Source organism: Acanthochromis polyacanthus, chromosome 16 (assembly GCF_021347895.1).
Source record: "Acanthochromis polyacanthus isolate Apoly-LR-REF ecotype Palm Island chromosome 16, KAUST_Apoly_ChrSc, whole genome shotgun sequence".
NCBI lineage: Eukaryota > Metazoa > Chordata > Actinopteri > Pomacentridae > Acanthochromis > Acanthochromis polyacanthus.
In genome coordinates this window covers 34,567,230-34,589,742 of record NC_067128.1, presented here as the reverse complement: position 1 = coordinate 34,589,742, position 22,513 = coordinate 34,567,230, and the positions used below count along the sequence as shown (strand labels likewise).

The window sequence follows — 22,513 nt, the reverse complement described above, 5'->3', positions numbered from 1 at the left end:
TCAACTGTTTTTCAGGCCATTTCTATAGTAGAATTAATTTAATGATTGTAATACCCAACTTAATATATAACTTAATATATTTATGTAACAGGACATTCTGTACTGGGTTCAAGACATTTGGGACATACAGTGTTAGAATTTCTGTTTGAAAATAAGCAAGTATACATTTCTGCAGGTTGTCCTCACAAAGAAAAAAAAAAGAAGATTTGTCATTATTTTTCCCAGTGTTTATTATTAAAAGTTTTGTTTTGCATTTTATTTAGATTTGTCATATTTAATGAAAAGTGGTCCTTCCTCAGTAATTAATCATTTTTGGGGCAAAGAGCAGCAGCTTGTGGTGTAGTAACACACACTAACGTTCAAAAGTTTGGGCTCACCCAGACAATTTTATGTTTTCCTTGAAAACTCACACTTTTATCCATGTGCTAACATAACTCTACAAGGGTTTTCTAACCATCAATTAGCCAGGAGTGATGGTTGCTGGAAAAGTTTCTCTGTACCCTTATGTAGATATTCCATTAAAAATCAGTCGTTTACAGCTAGAATAGTCATTTACCACATTAACAATGTCTGGACTGGATTTCTGATTCATTTAATGTTATCTTCATTTTTTAAGTGCTATTCTTTCAAAAAATAAGGACATTTCTAAGTGACCCCAAACTTTTGAACAGCAGTGCAGGCAACAATAATTAGCACGATAATTGCTCATAGGCATCAGTCTAAAGTGTAGCTAGATAATAAACTACACTATCAGTCAAAAGTTTGGACACACCTTCCCATTTAATGGCTTGTACTTAATTATTTGTACATTGTTGATTAATACTGAAGGCATCAAAACTATAAAAGAATGCATATGGAATTATGTTGTAAACAGAACACAGGTTAATCTTCAGTATTAATCTACAATGTAGAAAATAATACAAATAAAAATCATTGAATGAGAAACTTTTGACTGGTAATGTATATTTAAAGAAATTCATGCTATAGAAAATCATTGGCAAAAAACTCCCAATAAACGACCAGTTTTTGATGTGATTTTATTTCAGGTAACTCTCATATACTGAACAAAAAGAAAAAAAAGGGTTTTTAGGCTGTTGAGGTTCACGTTTTGTGGTTTATGCTTTCAACAGCTGTGTTTGCCAAAGGCTGCCAAGTGAAAAAAAAAATGTTTACAAAAAATCTCGTTAATTCACGCGAGATTTCTCAGGGTCTCGTGAGCGCGAATTCGGCAACCGGTCTGGTGGTCCTTCCCATCGGTTGTGTGTGTGTTGTCTGCGGCTGCTGCGAGTGAGGTGAGCAAACCAGACTGCAAGTTATCATCTCTGTCCTTTCAGTTTCTAATAGGGACGCAAAACTAACACGGACAAAGCTGCTGTCTAGTTAGGTAGTAACTGACTTTATGTTTAGCTCTTAGCCTTCGTTAGCCAGCCAAGCTAATTCTACAACGGCTAACATTATGTAAAGTTAACGTCCACTAAAATCGGGGTGTCTTTAATGTCGCCGTTTAGCCTTTTTCCACTTCGAACATGATACAGCGAACTGTTGCTAGCGTTTGGATGCGCTGTGGCTGTCCAAAGTTCAACTTCAGAATTTGACTCTTTGTCTGCGACTCTGGTGCTTTCTTTCAGTTTCGTTTCTCCGCTCAGAGTTGGACTTGGTGGCCGAGATGTCTAAAAGGAGAAGCAGCTCTGCCAGTGAACACCCCAGCAAACGAAGCAGACCCGAGCAAGAGGAGGAAGGAGAGGATGATGAAAACGTTGCTGACAACGACCAGGAAGACGTCAATCTGACTAGACAGGTCTGTGTTGTCAATGCCACGCTATTAATCGTTGTCTCTGCAAGATGTATACCTGTTTTGCTCCCTTACATACCTGAGGATCATAAAGATGAGAGGCTTTGTGGTGGATACCTGTTCCAAATCCAGTGCATAATGTATTGCAATGACTGACATAAATCACTTGTGTTTAGTTACAGTGCACCAGCGAGGTGGTGAGCGATGCAGGGATTGTGGAAAGCATCACGCTGAAGAACTTCATGTGCCACTCGCTCCTTGGCCCATTTGCTTTCGGTTCCAATGTCAACTTTGTTGTCGGCAACAATGGAAGTAAGTGCAACCGCTATAATCGAAGAAAAAACTCATAACATCAACCTGTGCCACTGTGGTAACTGATGCAGTACATTCATGATAACTAAGCATTCTAATGTTCTCAATGGCTTATGTTTCAAACTAGATTTCAAACTGCATTTTTAAGTTATTATTATAGGACTGTTAACATTTTTAACACAACTGGAGCACTGTCTTTTGACATTTTCTCCAGAAGGGCTTCGTCTTTATCATACACGACTGTTCAGAAGTTTGGGCTCACTTAGAAATGTCCTTATTTTTGAAAGAAAAACATTTTTTGCAGTGAAGATAACATTGAATGAGTCAGAAATGCAGTGTATGCATTGTTAATGTGCTAAATGACTATTCTAGCTGGAAACAGCTGATTTTTAATGGAATATCTCCATAGGGGTACAGAGGAACATTTCCAGCAACCATCACTCCTGTGTTCTAATGCTACATTGTGTTAGCTAATGCTGTTGAAAGGCTCATTGATGATTAGAAAACCCTTGTGCAGTTATGTTAGCACGTGGATAAAAGTGTGAGTTTACATGGAGAACATGAAATTGTCTGTGTGACCCCAAACTGTTGAACAGTGGTGTATATTAGTTCGCTTGTTGGAATATAAATAAATCCACCTTATATCATTTTCGCCTTAAATTATTTGTTGTCAAATACTAAAAGAAAATGCTTTCTACTTTGTTTTGGTCAGTTTTAATTGAAACATAATTCTAAAATAATATTCTAAATGTAGCGTGATCTCCATTAATTCTCTTTTCAAATGCCATACAGGCTAAATTAAACAGTAAGACCTCAATAAGTTCAATCATTTACTTAGTTTGTAGTTTATGGTATACATAGAGAAGCTGGTGTGTTACCTACTGAGAAGCATAAACTGAAAAAGTGCTTGTCTAATATTATAGTTTAAAGAAAATGAAGTGGTAGCTTGATTTTGGTCTTCACACAGATCCATAACAAATAACTTGTTATTTTTCCGTGACTTTGCTTGTGCTGGTTCTTCACAGTGTATGTTTAGGATGTGCTGCTTTATTATTACTATCATTATCACCAGCATCTCTGTGTCTTTATATCCATATTTACTTGATTTGATTAGTACTTGACTTATCAGGTCTTTGGTTCTAACTTGTGTACATGCACTTATTCACCCTATTGCATTTATGGAATGTTTTAAGCTGAACTCATATATTTATGGCAGCTTAAGTCAGACTTCTTACTGTAGATTAATTTTCTTGACAGACTTCTGTCTGTTATTGTGTTTGCATTGTCTCACGTACACTTGACTGATAATTACGATGTCTGAACTGTTTTTTGTGTGCACTGACAGGTGGAAAGAGTGCCATTCTGACAGCTCTGATAGTTGCCTTAGGGGGGAATGCACAGGCCACAAACAGAGGATCATCCCTCAAGGGTTTTGTGAAGGAAGGAGAAAGGTAAGCATTTAACCGTCATGTCATGTAGATTCTTTTTTGTCTGACTGTATTTCACACCGGTTGTAGCTTTTAAACACAGGCATTCTCATGGGCAGATACAAATTATAAATTTTGCTGCCTTAACCTGTCAGTTTCTTTGGCAGAAATTCTTTGGGTTTTCCAGTCCTCAGCTGACAACTTAAAACGGATGTTTTTTTTGTCTACAAGCACTACAAGTTGAAATATCTGTTGTCTTCACATTCTTGAGATACTAGGACTCTCTTAAATCATATCGTAAGGGTAAAATTATGTGGAGTGCCCTACTAATGGTAACTTATTTTTTAAACATTCAGTAGATTTAATATGCCTTTCTGTCATTTCAGTTCTGCTGATGTGTCGATCATCCTGCGGAACAAAGGAAGGGATGCTTACAAACCAGAAGTCTATGGTCCATCTATTATGATTGACCTGAGAATAACACGTGAGGGCCTGAGGACCTATAAACTCAGGGGCAAATCAGGTGAAGACCTTGAAGAGTTACTGATTACTTGTTTTCTGTTTTTTTATGAGACCCACATCGTTCAGCTTTGTCTAACCATATGCAGTAGATTTTCCCAAAGTGAATTTCTTGTTAAAAACAATAAGAAACAATCTTGCTGCAGTTGCTACAATATTTCTGCGTGGATACGTATTCATAAACATACTTTTTCTCCTCTTATAGGTCAACTCATCTCCTCCAAGAAGGAAGAGCTCATTTCCATCCTGGACAATTTCAATATTCAGGTATGAGATGTCATTTCTCACGTCTACCCTGCATGTCAGATGGCACGTAATTCATTCAGGTATACTGCCGATGTGTATTAACCTGTGTTACTGTAATGGTCTTTATTAATCTGTTTTCTTCTTAAGGTCAACAATCCTGTGTCAGTTCTCACTCAGGAGATGAGCAAATACTTCCTGCACTCAAAAGGCGAGGGGGACAAGTATAAGGTTTGTTGAAAGTAGTTACATTGTTTAGTCATGCAGCAGCGTCAGCCAGACAGTTTAAAATAAGTTAAATGCTTTTGTCAAATTTCCAAAAGCTGCCTGGGGTTTGGAGGGTTAATCTGCATGTTACCGTAAATTAACATGGGTGTAGACGACAAACTGCTTTGAATATGGATTCATCTGTTGTTTTGTCAGCTCTTATCTCTTGATGTTAGTAAATAGTTTTTGCTTTATTTTTTTTTTCTCTTGCTCAGTTTTTTATGAAAGCCACTCAACTGGAACAGATGAGAGAGGACTTTGTGTACATCAAAACCACAAAGCACGTCACCGAGGATAAAGTGGGACAACACAGTGAGGTATGGATTAGTTTCACAGAGATGTTTAGGTTTAGTTATTGATGTCGGATGATAATATTTAATTTGTAGTATTTTTTTGAGGGGCTGCACAGTGATCAGTGGTTAGCACTGTTCCCCTGCAGCAAGAAGATCCCTGGTTTGCATCCTGACCTTCCCAGGATCTTTCTGCATGGAGTTTGCATGTTCTCCCTGTTCATGTGTGGGTTTTCTCCGGCTGTTCCGGCTTCCTCCTACAGTCCAAAAACATGCTGAGGTTAATTGGTGATTCTAAATTGTCTGTAGGTGTGAATGTGAGTGTGATGTTTGTGTCTATGTGTAGCCCTGTGACAGACTGGCGACCTGTCCTGCCTCCACCCTAAGTCAGCTGGATAAACTCCAGCCCCCCATGACCCTAATGAAGATTAAACGGTGTACAGATGATTCAGTGGATGGATACAGTCAAGCCCGAAATTATTATTATTAACAAATTTTGACTTAGAATTACTTTTAATTGCAAGTAAAAGCTGAGAAATTCTTTTTTTCCACAGTGATGTCTTTTGTACATCATCATATCTTTTGGGAAACACCTGTGTCATTTCCGATTAAAAACAAACTTGCTGGTTGAATAAAAGTAACTTTTAGTCAATATTTGGTAGGGGAATTAATAATTTTGGGCTTGACTGTATTTTTTTTAACAGAATTTTTCGCCCCTTCACCAGAAATGTATTTGCATCGTTAGCACATTACAGGTATCTTTTTATTTACACTTTGTTTTATATGAACATGAGTGTTTATGTGACTTCAGTGCTTGAAAGACCTGAAGCGGAAGTACCTGGAGAAAGAGGACCGTTACAAGAGCCTGGCATCGCTCGACGAAATGCACAGCAAACTGGAGGAGCTGCAGAAGCAGATGGCCTGGGCTTTAGTGAGATAACGTTTCCCAAATCTCTTTACTCACTACTTCAGTGCTGTTGGTACTTAAAGGGTTATTTACTAACCAGTAAATGTTAATCGTGTGTGTTAAATGCTGCAGGTGGCTGAGGTGGAGAAGGAGTTAGAGCCCATGAAGGAGAAGCTGCAGGCAGACACACATTCCACAGAAAAATATGATGAGAAGGTGGATGAATGGAAGGTATGGCTCTTCTGTGTTATGAATTTTTAGTAAAACGTCATTTATCATGACTCATATGTTAGTCACAGGGAATGATAATCTCTGAACTTAAATTCCATAGTTACTACTTCTGTTTGGTAGCTCACACTCTAATGTTGTTTGTCTGCAACCTCTAACATCTTCTCTGATCTGTTTTTATGTTATTTTGCAGAATAAAGTGGAGGAAGCTGAGAAGAAGCACAAGCAGATTCAGGAACAGCTGGAAGGGATCACCCAGAAAGTCAAGGAGCTCCAACCGAAATGTGCAGAGCTCAAGACTGAGGCCCAGAAACGTAACACCCTCCTCAAAGCCTCCGAGGTCAGACTTTAGGCAACTATGAGCACATTTTCAGGCAGATGTCTGTCAGTCAGCACATAGACTTTTATAAGTAATAATAATAATGGATTACATTTACATAGCGCTTTTTTGGCCACTCAAAGCGCTTCACAATGGATCCATCATTCATTCACTCACACATTCTCACTCTGGTGGTGGTAAGCTACATTTGTAGCCACAGCTGCCCTGGGGCAGCGTGGCTGCTAATCCGCGCCTACGGCCCCTCTGACCACCACCAACATTCACACGAGAGCAGCACTGGAGGCTGGATTAAGTGTCTTGCTCAAGGACACAACAGCACATGACCAGGTGAGAGCGGGAATCAAACCACCCACCCTTCGATCATTGGACGACCTGCTCTACCACCTGATCCACAGCCGCCCCAAAAGTAACTTTAGGCAGTAACTGCAGTCCAAGGAATTATGGAGTATGGTGTTCACTGGTATGAGGCTTGGTTTATAGTCCAGAACAGTATATACAGTCAGGCTGAGAGATGTAGCTGAAAAATGTAGTTTTAATATTACTTAGCTAGTGGAGATCTCCTCAGAGGCCAACAGGTAGAGTGACAGCAAGTATCACACTACATTATCAAGGTATCACAGTCTGCTTATTAGCCAGAGAGGAATCACACTTGGAGTTTGTTCCTGCAGCCAAACTTTACGTTTTCTGTCTATTATAACTGTCCATAGTTTTATCACCCAGGCATAATCTGTAGCAGCAGTTATATTCATGTTCTGCAGCAAATATTTTAAGTATGGTTTATGTGTGATATGGTCATGGTAAGCCTGAAGGTTTTATCAAGAATTGACACACATCTCACAAAGCTGCTATCACTATGCACACATACTGTAATCTCTTTGATCTGAGGTTTTGCTTTTTATCATCGGGAAATTGATTGCAGAATATATTTCCTGTTGCATCATGTGGTCTAATGTAATTCAGTGCAGGAGTGGTTGAAGTTACTGTTACCATTGTGATGACTGCTGTGCAACTCAACAGAATGTTCGGTTTTATTTTCTTCGCTTATATGTGCACTCCAGGTCACCGTGCACAGATGCAAAACTAACCTGAGAGACCTGGAGAAGGACAAAGTTCAGCTGTCCTCCAGGATTAAAGATCTCAAGCTGAGGTGCGGTCTTGTTTCGTTTCTACATCGTCTGCGTTGCCTTAAGGCTGAAAAATGTAATTGTTTGTGTGGTCTTTCCTGTGCTTCCACTTTTTCTTCCCTGTAGCATCAGTCAGACAACAGGAGCAGAGAGCCAGGCCAGGGCTGCACGTGTGGAGCAGATCCAGGCTGAGCTGGAAAACCTCAGGCATCAGATCTCCACGCTAGGCCAACAGATTGACCAGTATGAGCACGCTAGCACCCGGGCCACAGAGGAGCAAGGAAAGATAAGGTGGTAATGTTGAAGCTCTGCACCAAAGGGAAATCAGTCATGCTTGTACTATCGATAATGGTTGGTTCCTGGGTAGCTTAAAGAGATTATTTTTGCTATGCCTGACCGCAAGAATGGTCCAGTGAAAAACATTTTGCTCTAAAATTATGGACAAGAAGGGAGTATAATTTACAAGTTAGGCAATAGTTGTATCTACTAGGGCTGGACCCGAATATCCCGAGTATCCGAATATTCGTTCGCTACGGCGGTATCCAGATATTAATTTTGGTATCTGAATATTAATATTAATATATTAGAGCACAGGAGTGATGGTTGCTGGAAATGTTCCTCTGTACTCCTATGGAGATATTCCATTAAAAATCAGCTGTTTTCATCTAGAATAGTCATTTACCACATTAACAATGCTTACACTGGATTTATGATTAATTTAATGTTATCTTCATTGAAAAAGGCTGCTTTTTTTCTAAAAGAAGTGCATTTGTAAGTGACCCCAAACTTTTGAACGGTAGTGTAAACTCCGCACTTACTCCTGCTTTGTTGTTGTTACTGACTATGAATTTGTAAATACAACAGAATTCTGCATTTGTATGTTGAATGTTCTCAGCGATGGACTCACTAAAACGGTGATAGCCTCTAACATAATGGAAACACCAATCTTCTTGTGTCTTCAGGAAGGAGCATAGTATGCTGCAGAGATCCATTGACGCCAAGAGAAGGATGCTGCAGACTCTGGAGAGCAGTCGCTCCAATCGGCTGCGGCGTTTTGGGGAGCACATGCCTACATTGCTCAGTGCCATCCAGGAAGCTCACAGAAAGGGCCAGTTCAAGCAAAGACCCAGAGGACCTCTTGGTAGGGCTTGGTACCCAGTTACGCACAGTGAAAAATATTTGTAGCATCCAATCCTTAAATCCCTTTTCAGCCATTTGAATTGTCAAATCTTGCAATATTACCCAACACCATAAGTTTCAGTACACTTTGATTCGTAGTATAAGATAAATATGCAATGTGATGTGTTCTTCCTTTCACTGAAGGCTGAGCAATGCTACATCTCGGTTGTCATTCTAGCATTTGTACCGTATGTGAGAAAAATGCTCCCGGCTTACATTCTCCTTTCATGTTTCCTTCTCTTCAACAGGTTACCTTATTAACCTGAAGGACCCAGAGCTGGCCTTGGCTGTAGAAGTGTGTCTGAAAAGTCTGCTGCAGGCCTTCATTTGTGACAACTACGAAGACGAGAAGGTGCTGCAAGGTCTTATGTCCAAAATGTTCTCAGGAAGTCGCAGGCCATCCATCATTACCAGCCATTTCCTCCGACAGATCCACGATACCAAAAAGAGGTGAGGCCGTCTTTAAAATGTGCAAAGTAAACGATTAAGTCTTTGTCTCAGTTGTTGCAGCACATTGCCTGGGAAAGTATTACTTAAAGAATGATAGTGTTGGGCGGATCAGATTAATGTTAGCGACAGTGCATTCCAGTAATGAGGTATTTTCACTGTTTATGGACATAAGAAGGCTGTGAGGAAGCGACAAACAGAATGACAGTACTGTGTGTTTTTGTCAACACTGTTAACATACAAATGGGTTATTCTGCAGGAATGCTTCACGAAATGTTTTTGATGCTCTTATTGAAATAAATTTTAACAGTTCAGCCAAATATTGACTAACATGAATTCAAGTCAACCACAACCTTTTTTTATGGAGCGTTGTTGTAACAGTGGCGTTGTGTTTTCTCTTCTGTGTCAGGGCTGTGAATCACCCTGACTACCCCTCCGTGCTTCAAGCTTTAGAAATTGAGGACCCTGCTGTTGCCAACTGCCTGATTGATCAAAGGGGTATAGAGAGTATTCTGCTCATAAAGGTAAAGAGCAAATGTTTCACACGAAAGTCCTGGTAACACAACATGCTGTTCTGTACTGATGTGAACTGTCAGCCAAGACGAGTTAGGCAGGTCTTTTGTATGATGTAACAACGAACATACAGTTTATCATGATGAATCATGATAAACACCAGCTGCGTTAACTCTTTGAATAAACTTTTGCAATCTAATCGCATGACTACAAATCAACTGTGTAGCTCTTTAAGTTCCTCCATGAACTCATCTTAGGATGCTGTGATTCATACAACCAGTCCATATCTCAACTTATATACGTGTCAAAACATTTATGGTTCAGTCAGATTTCTGTATTATCATATACAGTAGACACCACGAGTAAAGATGCTTCTATTCCACCAAGGTTTGCTAGAAACTTAAGGTATAAGCATTTTGATGACAAGTGAACTATTTCCACAAACTGAATTAGTCGCACAAGGCTGTGATGAATAGATCAGGGTTCTCGCCAGCGCATTTCAGCGTAACGGCCCGTTACGCTGTCTAACGGCCCGTTATGCTGTCAGTTTAAAAGATTACGCTGTGATTAGGGCCGCTACGCTGTTGTTTTGACAGATCAGGGTTCTCGCCAGTGCATTTCAAAGATTACGCTGTTGTTATGAGAGTGTGTGGCTCCGTCATGAGAGAGGGAGAGAGCAGCGTGTGTGTGTGGGAGAGAGGGGGAGAGCGAGATGTCCCAGCAACCTTGAATGCAGCGCGAGCGAGAGAGACGGCAGTCGGTTCTGTAGAGGAGGAGAGAAGGTGTGTAGTTGCTGGGTTGGCGGTACTGTGCGGTCCAGCCACTGTTGATAGACAATAAAGGCTGCAGTGTTCTTCGATACGGCTGGGCTCCTGTGTCTTTGCTTCTATGGCTGCTGATGAAGTGAAGGGGGTTAACCCCGGGCTTCCTGACCACAGTCGGGGACCGAACAGGAAGGGTTAACACTGTGATTAGGGCCACTACACTGTTATTTTGACAGATAACGCCATGTGCGTTTGTTTTTATCGACTGGGTGCCCATCTAGGTTAATTTATGTCTCCCCACCTCAGCCGTACTTTCCTGTCGATTGACCTGTTCCCGTGTAGTGCGCGTGCGAGAGGACCTGCCGTTACGCTGAAAAAAAATCCTGGTGAGAACCCTGTAGATCAAGTCTAACAGTGTTTGAATGTGTCTGGCTTTTTGTGTAAAGGAGATATTATAGTCAATGCAACAAATGCACTTTAATGTCGTAACTTCTTGCATTTTTTAAAATGTTTCTACACTCTCGAACTGTCTGATGTGGTCTCAGATCTCACTTTTCATTTGACAGTTGGTAAGCAAAACAAAATCTGTACTACACTGCCAAAAATATGCAAACAAACACGCGTGTCTTGTTAATGAATCTTGTCTTCTGAACACTATTTTGAGACAGTGTGGTATACTGACATGAAGTTTGTTTTTGTCCCGTGTGTGCAGGATCGCACTGAGGCTCGAAGAGTGATGCAGGGTGCACGTCCTCCCACAAACTGTAGCCAGGCCTTCTCTAAGGATGGAGATCAGATTTACAATAACCGCAGCTACACGGCTGAGCAGACCAGAGCCAACTATCTGTCAGGAGATGTTGAGGAGGAGATCAGGTACATGTGTGTCTGACGGACAATGTCCAGCTGACTTCTTTGTGTTGTAATGTATGGAAAAATTAGTCCCACGTGTATTTTTGAACCATTTGATAACAGCAGTATAGAAGCTAGAAATAATTAGCTTCAGGTATTCAGATATACACTTTTAAAAAACGTTTAAAAGTTTTGGGAGATTTAGAATTGTCCTTATTTTAGAAAGAAAAGCTGTTTTTTCAATGAAGATAACATTAAATGAATGATAAATCCAGTGTAGGCATTGTTAATGTGGTAAATGACTACTCTAGCTGGAAATGCCTGGTTTTTAATGGAATATCTCCATAGAGGAACATTTCCAGCAACCATCACTCCTGTGTTCTAATGCTACATTGTGTTAGCTAATGGTGTTGAAAGGCTCATTGATGATTAGAAAACCTTTGTGCAGTTATGTTAGCACATGGATAAAAGTGTGAGTTTTCATGAAAAACAGGAAATTGTCTGGATGACCGCACACGTTTGAACGGTGCTGTATATGAATATGGTCTGGATGATTTTCCGCTCTCCTGCTTCCTCCCTTTCCTCTCAGACACATACAGAGGGAGATGGAGAACCTGGAGGCTCAGGCAAATCGCTTCCAGCAACAAATAAAGAGATTAGATGAAGACATCAAACAGAATGACGGGCTGCTGAGAAGAGCCCACGTGAACCAGAAGTCTACTAAGGTGACAATTTTTCCCATTTAAAATCATTATTCACTTCTGTCAGATGTGGATTTTAATGCTTGTTTGAAAGCTGCTGAACTAAATAAATTGTTGAACCATCTAATGGATTTCTAAATCAAATTTCTCAAGGCATTCTTCTCTGATACAGGATCAATTTGTTCATGATGTTCGTGTGTTTGCTCTAGGATAAGGCCACAAAGTTACAGCTGGAGCTGACAGACCTACAGAATGTGGAAGAGCCTCAGTCAGAAGACCTCAGGCCCCTGGTTGGTACAAAACAGCCATGTGGTCTCTCCTGTGCATGAATAGATACACTATGCCTGACTTGTATTCATCCTAGTAGATAAGCAGAACACAGCAGAGCAGGTTTAAGCAATCAGCAAACACACACACTCCTCATGAGAAATGTGTCCCCCATTCACCATAGGAAGAGGATCTTCAGGAGATTGTTACTAAGATCGCATCCAAGCGTGCTGAGTGCGACGAGGCACGGACCCAGATGGCCGAGCTCAAGGCCTCGTATGAAAAGGCAGAGCAGGAGTACAAGCAGCACAAAGAGCACATCAACACCATTGCTGAGGAGGCTGATTCAGTCAAGGTAATCCTGCAAGACAGACTCAGCATGTGAGGGGCTGGATAGTAAGGGAGATGCTATGTTTGTCTTCCAGAGTTTAAATTTAAGTATACTGCATGTATGTAGTGAGTATAGCATATATATTGTAGGGGCCAACGGGCTATCAGGAATGCAAAATAGAGTTCAATTCAGAAATGTACGCTACCATTCAAAGGTTCGGTGTGCTAACATACACACGTGGACAAAATTGTTGGTACCCCTCAGTTAAAGAAGGAAAAACCCACAATTCTCACTGAAATCACTTGAAACTCACAAAAGTAACAATAAATAAAAATTTATTGAAAATTAAATAATCAAAATCAGCCATTACTTTTGAATTGTTGATTAACATAATTATTTAAAAAAACAAACTAATGAAATAGGGCTGGACAAAAATGATGGTACCTCTATAAAAGATTGAAAACTATTTGACCAGAGTGACATGATTAACTCAGGTGTGTCATTTAATTGACATCACAGGTGTTTCCAAACTCATAATCAGTCAGTCTGCCTATTTAAAGGGAGACAAGTAGTCACCCTGCTGTTTGGTGAAAAGGTGTGTACCACACTGAACATGGACAACAGAAAGCGAAGGAGAGAATTGTCCCAGGACATCCGAAAAAAAATGATAGACAAACATCTTAAAGGTAAAGGCTATAAGACCATCTCTAAACAGCTTGAAGTTCCTGTGACAACAGTGGCTCATATTATTCAGAAGTTCAAGACCCACGGGACAGTAGCCAACCTCCCTGGACGTGGCCGCAAGAGGAAAATTGATGACAAATTGAAGAGACGGATCGTTGGAATTGTATCCAAAGAGCCCAGAGCAACCTCCAAAGAAATTAAAGGTGAACTCCAAGGCCAAGGTACATCAGTGTCAGATCGCACCATTCGTCGTTGTTTGAGCCAAAGTGGACTTCATGGGAGACGACCAAGGAGGACACCACTGCTGAAAAAAACTCATAAAAAAGCCAGACTGGAATTTGCAAAAATGCATGTTGACAAGCCACAAAGCTTCTGGGAGAATGTCCTTTGGACAGATGAGACCAAACTGGAGCTTTTTGGTAAGGCACATCAACTCTATGTTCATAGACTCAAAAACCAAGCATACGAAGAAAAGAACACTGTCCTTACGGTGAAACATGGAGGAGGCTCAGTAATGTTTTGGGGCTGCTTTGCTGCATCTGGCACAGGGTGTCTTGAAAGTGTGCAAGGTACGATGAAATCTGAAGACTATCAAGGCATTCTGGAGAGAAATGTGCTGCCTAGTGTCAGAAAGCTTGGTCTCAGTCGCAGGTCATGGGTCTTCCAACAGGACAACCATCCAAAACACACAGCCAAAAACACCCAAGAATGGCTGAGAGAAAAGCGTTGGACTATTCTAAAGTGGCCTTCTATGAGCCCAGATCTGAATCCCATTGAACATATGTGGAAGGAGCTGAAACATGCCATTTGGAGAAGACACCCATCAAACCTGAGACAACTGGAGCTGTTTGCTCATGAGGAGTGGGCCAAAATACCTGTTGACAGCTGCAGAACGCTCATTGACAAATACAGAAATCGTTTAATTGCAGTGATTGCCTCAAAAGGTTGTGCAACAAAATATTAAGTTATGGGTACCATCATTTTTGTCCAGCCCTATTTCATTAGTTTGTTTTTTTAAATAATTATGTTAATCAACAATTCAAAAGTGATGGCTGATTTTGATTATTTAATTTTCAATAAATTTTTATTTATTGTTACTTTTGTGAGTTTCAAGTGATTTCAGTGAGAATTGTGGGTTTTTCCTTCTTTAACTGAGGGGTACCAACAATTTTGTCCACGTGTGTAACTGCACAAAGGTTTTCTAATCATCAGTGAGCCTTTCAGCACCATTATCTAACACAATGTAACATTAGAACACAGGAGTGATGGTTGCTGGAAATGTTCCTCTGTACCCCTATGGAGATATTCCATTAAACATTTCCAGCTAGAACAGTCATTCAGCACATTACCAATGTCTAGACTGGATTCCTGATTCATTTAATGTTATCTTCATTGACAAAAAACTGCTTTTCTTTCAAAAATAAAGACATTTCTAAGTGACCCCAAACTTTTCAAAGGTAGTGTAGGTATATAATTTTCATTTGAAGTCAGGACACTGTAGTTTTTCATTTAGAATAAAGCTGTTTGGGCTGAGTTGCTGTATGTTTCAGTGGATGCCGTTTTTCCAGAGCAGAAAATGAGGTCACGTTTTAGCCTCACCTGTGGACATTAGCAGTTGTACAGAGATGCAGAGCAATCTGCCAGTTTGAACATTTCCCCCACAGTCTGAGTTCCAGCAGCCTCACAGCAGCCACCATTCCCTCACTGCAATGTAAAGTTCATGTGGTTTCTTGCTGTGTCCTTCTTCACTTTGTCCCACTTTAGGAGGATCTGAGTAAAACTGACCAGGAGGTTATGAAGTGCAAACATCACAAGAGGCACTATGACGAGAAACGCAATTCTCATCTCGCCAACATCAAGACTCTTGAAGCCAACATGAAAACTAAAGAGCAGGAACTTGAGGTATACAATGTTGTATTGTAAGAAGGGAACGTTACAGAAACACCTACGCAAGTGTTCGTTACAGAAGGAAGAAAGTGCACAATGAAGAACACGTCAGTGAGGTTAACACTTAAATATAGACATTAAAAATTCAAACAAGCTGTTAAGTTCAAACCTGAAGAATACACAAACAGCACAGGAAGAAAAGACAGCACTCACGAGCTCCAGTCTTTTACTTGCACAAGGAGAGAGAGAGACTACAGCTCTGTTGTATGCATCACTGCAGCCCCACAAACTCTGAAGAGCCTGCCTCTCTCCTTGTCTCTTTATTTCCTTCTCACACAGAGGAGTCGGCATACGTCAGTCACAAGATATCAGAACAGTACAAAGACAGAACATGTGTTACTTGCATGATCTTATCATAAAAGCAAGTCAGCTCACTATAGGAACAAGTCAGCTTTGTTCTTTACGTTGTTACTTCCGAGCACACGTGAGTCACAACTTAGAATGCTGATGGTAGTCCTCATTTCTTCATAGTCACTCAATGATAACCTCATAAGTATAATCATTCTAATATAAGTGTAATTCTTCTAACACAAACCAATTGCATGTAATAACTAGAAAAGCGCTCAGAGAGCGCAGTACTCCACCAAGGCTTTCCATTCCCTATATAGCATAGTCAGAAATGCAGCTTTTTTATTTAGAAATGCAACATTTGTTTATTAGTTATTGATGATCAGAAATCACAGCAACATAGAATGTGGCTATTTAATATAGATGCACCCACAAACTAAATGACTTTACGCTGAGCACAGGTGTGTGTTATGCATGTGTACGATATCTACGGATACCGAATCACGTGACCTAAACATGGAGCGGGCAACGGGAATTTCTGGGACTCAGAAACACCCCCACAATTGAATCATTTGTTCCTTGGATCATTTCCGATGGATAAGCCCTGATAAGTCCTCTGCGGTGGATTTGTAGTAGGATCACAATCATGTGATCGTCAGCAGGCAGCTGATGTAGTGTTCACTTGTTGTCATGGTTACAGTGACGTCGTGCTGCTATCTGGCAATGATACAGAAATGTTTAACAAATCCGTGGATCCAGACTATAAGCCGCATCACTGCCAAAATCTAATCACTTGGTCCTTGTGTCATTTCTGACCTTCCCTGAAAATTTCATTCAAATCCGTTAATTTTTGAGCGATGTTGCTAACAGACAGACAGACAGACGGACGGACAAACTAACGCCAATCGTCTCATAACTCCACCGTGTTCCTCGGCGGAGTAATTTCACACTGAGTTGAGATTTGAGCAGTGTAATGACTATCACCTCATGGATAGCGGAGGCTGTATTCTTATACTTGCATTTTGTATCAGAAGTTGACGTTTTGTTTCTCTCTGTGGTTCAGGCGTCTGTGGCCAAAGCAACAGAGATCTGTCCACAACGCGTGACGGTTCGTCGGACAGCCAAAAGTCTGGACAGTGAGCTCAACCGTCTGAAGGCTAAGATCAATACCCAACAGGAACAGCAGGGGGACCGTGAGGAGGTTGTGAGGTATGTTACTCTGATCCATTCACCTGATGGCAGTGTAACAATACGATAAACTAGAGCTTTGTTAAGCCCTTGGCAGGAAAAGTCTTATTTAATTTGCTAGATATTGCTCAAAAATGGGGTTGGGTATCATTAAGATCCTAACACCGCTGCTACTATAACCTGGACTGCTTATTGATCCAATGCAGTACTCTTTCATTGTTTTTGTTTGTGTTGCTATCAAGGTAAAAAACTTAACAAATTAAGAACTGAATGAAGATTGCTTGGTTTTGTAATAAATTCAGATTTAGATAGACACTGATGTGTTTATGGGACAGGTCACAGGTTTTACTGAGAAAATAAAATATTCAACTCAACGTTCTTCATATTTTCTAAAGTACCGTTAGCAGAAGCTTTAATGTTGGATCTCATCCATCTTATGGTATTTAGAAATTTCTACCCAGTGCTGGTTTAATAAAGTCATGTGTGAAAGATTTTTCACGGTTGCCACTATGAAGCTGTGTGTTTGTGTTGTTTTAATTGAGCTTGGCAAACTGCATGACTGCCACCACACCAAACAGCGCTTTATTCTCTTATCTTCCTCGCTCGGGTCTTCCCCACATCCAGGCAGTACCATGAGGCTCTGGAGAACTACAAGAACATGGCACAGCAAATGAAGAACCTCAACAGCTTCATCAAAAGCCTGGACAGTGTTATGAACCACAGACTGCAGGTTTATGCTGAGCTCAGGAGGTAAGTCGTGAACTTCCAGCTCATTGTGTTTGTTTAGCAGTGATACACCTACTGTCCAAAAGCTTGATTGTTGTGCTGCTAATGAAGGTGTGACAGAAAACTCTCAGGGTAAAGGGATTTTATTGCTTTCTCTCCCTGGAACCCTACTACTAGAGGTGCTGGATTGTGATGGATGCCTGTTCTGTGTCTCTTGATGTCTTAGGTTCCTGTCGGCCCGCTGTAAATACTACTTTGATAGCATGCTGGCTCAGAGAGGCTACAGTGGAAGTATGAACTTCGACCACAAGAACGAGACCCTTTCCATCTCTGTAAGGACATTTTATTCATCAGTCAGAGAGCACAATTTTAAGTTTCATATTTAGAAATGTAGAAACTTAAACCATGACGTGTTAATTAAGCCTCAGAAAGGCATTTTACTTGGCAGGATTTTCTGCTCTGAATACCAAGCGTTTTTTTTTTTTTTTTTTTCTTTGTTCCTGTCACATATTTACACATGGTAGGATCATTTTGCACCACAATATGAAGTCCTGCACCTTTGTGAAAACAGCGCCACCATGGATAGAAGTAGAGAGAACTTAAAAATCTAAAAAGCATAACTAACTTAAAATGCAGTAAATGATGCAGTGAACTTTCTTTTCCTGTCCCGTTCAGGTGCAGCCAGGCCAAGGAAACAAGGCTGACCTGAGCGACATGCGCTGCCTGTCTGGAGGCGAGCGCTCCTTCTCCACTGTTTGTTTTGTTCTCTCCCTCTGGGCTATCACCGAGGCGCCTTTCCGCTGTCTTGACGAGTTTGACGTTTACATGGTAAGAGGAAACCGTTTTATCGACGTTTTAAGTCTGTTTGGATATGGGCACGTTCTAAATTGCAAACTGAGATCATCAACAACAACAGGTAGCTCTTTCTTTACCTCTTTCCAGTGGGGTTTTATACTGCAAATGGCAAATGAACTGAACTGAGGTAGATGTTAGATCTGGCCTTTGTTTAAAGATAACAATGTTTTGTTCTACTAGGACATGGTGAACAGGAGGATATCCATGGACATGATGCTAAAGGTGGCTGCTGGTCAGCGCTACAGACAGTTCATTTTCCTCACCCCACAGAGCATGAGGTAAGCACTGCGTCTGGAGTGATGGTTGCTGGAAATGTTCCTCTGTACCCCTATGGAGATATTCCATTAAAATCAACCGTTTCCAGCTAGAATAGTCATTTAGCACATGAACAATGATATTCAGAAAAACTCAGTACTGGATCTGATCATCGGACGATAATCGCTCGACCTCTAGAAAGCAGACGTAAATATAGCAAAGTGCAGTTTGTGTTTTTACAGAAAACTAATGTGTTGCTGTGATGTAGAATCAGCTATGATTGTTAAATAGCCAACTTAAATCCAAGGAATAATGTATTTTACCCGTGGGTTGTTAAATGGATACTCGCTGTAAATTAGCATTACTTAGCAAATAAAGTGCAAGATTTAAAAACGCACATCATTCACAGTTATTTTACGCTAATCAAAAGGATTCATTAAAAATGTTTAAAACATCAGTTAGAAAAGTCTTTTTTTTTAAGCCAACAGCCTTCTGCTGTTCTGCTACTTTGGAAATACATATTTTTAAATCTTTACATCAATGATTTAAAAAAATGCAGAATAACACGAAACGGTCTGAAATTACAAGTGACGCTTTTGTTCGTAAGAATTTAATTTTGAGTAGAATCTATGAAGGTATTTTCAGGTGCAAAATGTTTGAGCACCTGTAACATCGAATTTGCCATTCAACCAGCCATTTCAACCCAGGGGAAACACTGCACTAAATAATAAGATATTTGGCTGCAAGACTAAAATATGCATTAATCTCAAAGTGTTGACACCCCTTCCATGGAGTTAAACAGTGAGAATAAATGCAGACCAAAAAAAATTGCTACTTACAACCACTCAAATCCTCCCCATGAGTCACACATTCTCTGTTTTCTACAGGTGCAAATCAGAAATCGTACTTCCGGTCCCACTGAGATATTTGGTGCAAAACTACAAAACGATCCGATCTGTGTATAAATTCTATGCTCTGAGATTGACAGACTTTTCGGCCAGTCAGAGAGACGCTTTGCCCATGTCAGTGCTGAAATATGTGACTTGTAGAGAAGGATTTGTGCACCTGTAAATATGATTTGTGCACCTGTAAATAGGATTTGTGCACCTGTGAATATGATTTGTGCACCTGTGAATATGATTTGTGCACCTGTAAATAGGATTTGTGCACCTGTGAATATGATTTGTGCACCTGTAAATAGGATTTGTGCACCTGTAAATATGATTTGTGCACCTGTAAATAGGATTTGTGCACCTGTGAATAGGATTTGTGCACCTGTGAATATGATTTGTGCACCTGTAAATAGGATTTGTGCACCTGTGAATATGATTTGTGCACCTGTGAATATGATTTGTGCACCTGTAAATAGGATTTGTGCACCTGTAAATAGGATTTGTGCACCTGTAAATATGATTTGTGCACCTGTAAATATGATTTGTGCACCTGTAAATAGGATTTGTGCACCTGTAAATAGGATTTGTGCACCTGTAAATAGGATTTGTGCACCTGTGAATAGGATTTGTGCACCTGTGAATATGATTTGTGCACCTGTAAATAGGATTTGTGCACCTGTGAATAGGATTTGTGCACCTGTGAATATGATTTGTGCACCTGTAAATAGGATTTGTGCACCTGTAAATATGATTTGTGCACCTGTAAATAGGATTTGTGCACCTGTGAATATGATTTGTGCACCTGTAAATATGATTTGTGCACCTGTAAATAGGATTTGTGCACCTGTAAATAGGATTTGTGCACCTGTAAATAGGATTTGTGCACCTGTAAATATGATTTGTGCACCTGTGAATATGATTTGTGCACCTGTAAATATGATTTGTGCACCTGTAAATAGGATTTGTGCACCTGTAAATAGGATTTGTGCACCTGTAAATAGGATTTGTGCACCTGTGAATAGGATTTGTGCACCTGTGAATAGGATTTGTGCACCTGTAAATAGGATTTGTGCACCTGTGAATATGATTTGTGCACCTGTGAATATGATTTGTGCACCTGTAAATAGGATTTGTGCACCTGTAAATAGGATTTGTGCACCTGTAAATAGGATTTGTGCACCTGTGAATATGATTTGTGCACCTGTAAATAGGATTTGTGCACCTGTAAATAGGATTTGTGCACCTGTGAATATGATTTGTGCACCTGTAAATAGGATTTGTGCACCTGTGAATATGATTTGTGCACCTGTAAATAGGATTTGTGCACCTGTGAATATGATTTGTGCACCTGTGAATATGATTTGTGCATCTGTAATTACGATTTTGTGAATGTGTATTTTTGTATTGTATTTGTGGGAAGAAAAAAAATCGACACACACAAGAAATTATTTTACAAGTACACAACTCATAGAGTGTGGGAAATCAGATTTGCTGATACACATACAAATTCAATGTACACAACTACAAATTCGATGTTACAGGTGCTCAAACATTTTGCACCTGAAATACCTTCATAAGAATCTCTCAAAATATTCATTTACCCAGATCAAGGTGACTTGAAATGGTTCCATCAAGTAAAAATTTTTATTTCTGTCAAAACGAATGTCGAAACATTATATCTGGCGGTCTACAGTAGGAGGATGACTGCAGGTTACGTGGCACAGTACAGCCTCTTCAATCACAGATGTTCATTAAAGTGAAACTCCACCAAAGTCTGCCTTTCAAGCATCAGGTACTCAGCTCCTATAGGCATGAAGTAGCTGCTAAAAGTTGGCTGTTTTTCTCCTACCAGAAAACAGCAGCTGTCAGTTTGATTATGTGGGCTGCGATAGTGACAAGGACAAAACATCAATACAGACATTTGGACCTGCAGGGGGTGTCTACACTGGATTTATGATTCATTTAATGTTATCCTCCGTTTCTAAGTGACCCCAAACCTTTTAATGGTTGTGCATTTGCAAATCAAAGCAGTTCGACCACCCAGATGTGATTTATTGACTTGGTGAATGAGCTTTGATTGACTAAGTCAGAAGTGAAGCTTCTTGTAAATAACCTCCGAGTCACGTCCATGTTGTCATCTGTGTTGCTTTTTTTCCTCCCCAGCTCACTTCCGCAGAGCAAAATCATCCGCATCCTCCGTCTCAAAGATCCAGACCGCAGCCAGAACAACTCACAGCGAAGTCAAGAACAGGATCAGTAGCATTTCCAAGCCCAGTTAAACATCAAACGAGGTATCAAGACCACACTGTGACTGCACAACACAGATGAAGAAGTCTAGTCATGCACTGGTTTCAGGTGGGCTTCAGTTCTTAGGGTAGTATGTTCAATGTGTTTTTATACTGTAACGTTGTTCTGGTTGACTAATAAAATGTTGTAAATATTGTTACATTAAGGTTTATTCTGCAGGGAACTAATGGGTTTTTCTGTCCGTTGCCAAAACACTCGTTAAATGACCTGAAAATTGGTGCATTTAGGGAGTAAAGAATGTCACGTTTGGCACGTTTAGGAGGATGTTATTCATTAAGCCAAACCCAGCAGAGCAGTTTTATGATGTCATTTATGAGACTGGTGGACACGTTTGAACCGCATTATGACATTATCAGCAAAAAGTGCTGACAATCTTTGTACTGTGCAGTTTGTAGCAGACCTGGATCGCATTGAATTGTGTTGGTGAACCTGAAAAGTTATGAAGAAATGTGTGGAAATGGTTTGTTGACGGTTAACTGACTGAGATAACAGTGATTTAAGTACATTTCACCAGCAGCTACACCTCCTTTATCACTGCCCCTGATGTTTACCACAGTGTGAGAGCAACAAGAGTCTGTCACTATTTGCAGCTAATCAAGTGCCGATTATATGCTGTGTTTTGGAAATATGTTAATGTATTACAATGCATGTAAAGACGTTTTAAGATTTTTGATCTCACTGCTGCAGGCATGTTATTTATCTCAGTAAAGAAAAAATACCTTTAGAAGCTGAGTGGGATGCCTGCACCCAATAAAGCAATGAAAAGGAGTTGCATTCTCTGTTGTCCATAACGGAAATACACTACCGTTCAAAAGTTTGATATTAGTACATTAGTTAAATTGCTCTGTATTAGTTTAAGTTGCTCTGCAT

General features: G+C 40.2%; 1 protein-coding gene across 1 annotated transcript; it reads left to right on the top strand.

Annotated features, from left to right (window-relative positions):
* Positions 1-1,181: 1,181 nt before the first annotated feature.
* On the top strand, positions 1,182-22,411 carry si:dkey-119f1.1 (Structural maintenance of chromosomes protein 6-like). The gene is made up of 27 exons (XM_022212723.2): positions 1,182-1,292; positions 1,629-1,798; positions 1,969-2,104; positions 3,450-3,555; positions 3,918-4,054; positions 4,256-4,317; positions 4,444-4,524; positions 4,776-4,877; positions 5,662-5,781; positions 5,890-5,988; positions 6,179-6,325; positions 7,384-7,472; positions 7,576-7,740; positions 8,412-8,590; positions 8,877-9,078; positions 9,485-9,599; positions 11,065-11,225; positions 11,791-11,926; positions 12,112-12,192; positions 12,354-12,524; positions 14,949-15,086; positions 16,483-16,628; positions 17,232-17,357; positions 17,560-17,665; positions 18,009-18,161; positions 18,369-18,466; positions 21,500-22,411. The coding sequence occupies exons 2-27, from the start codon at positions 1,667-1,669 to the stop codon at positions 21,594-21,596; spliced, it is 3,285 nt and encodes a 1,094-aa protein (XP_022068415.2). The 5' UTR covers positions 1,182-1,292; positions 1,629-1,666; the 3' UTR covers positions 21,597-22,411.
* The last annotated feature ends 102 nt before the right edge of the window (positions 22,412-22,513 follow it).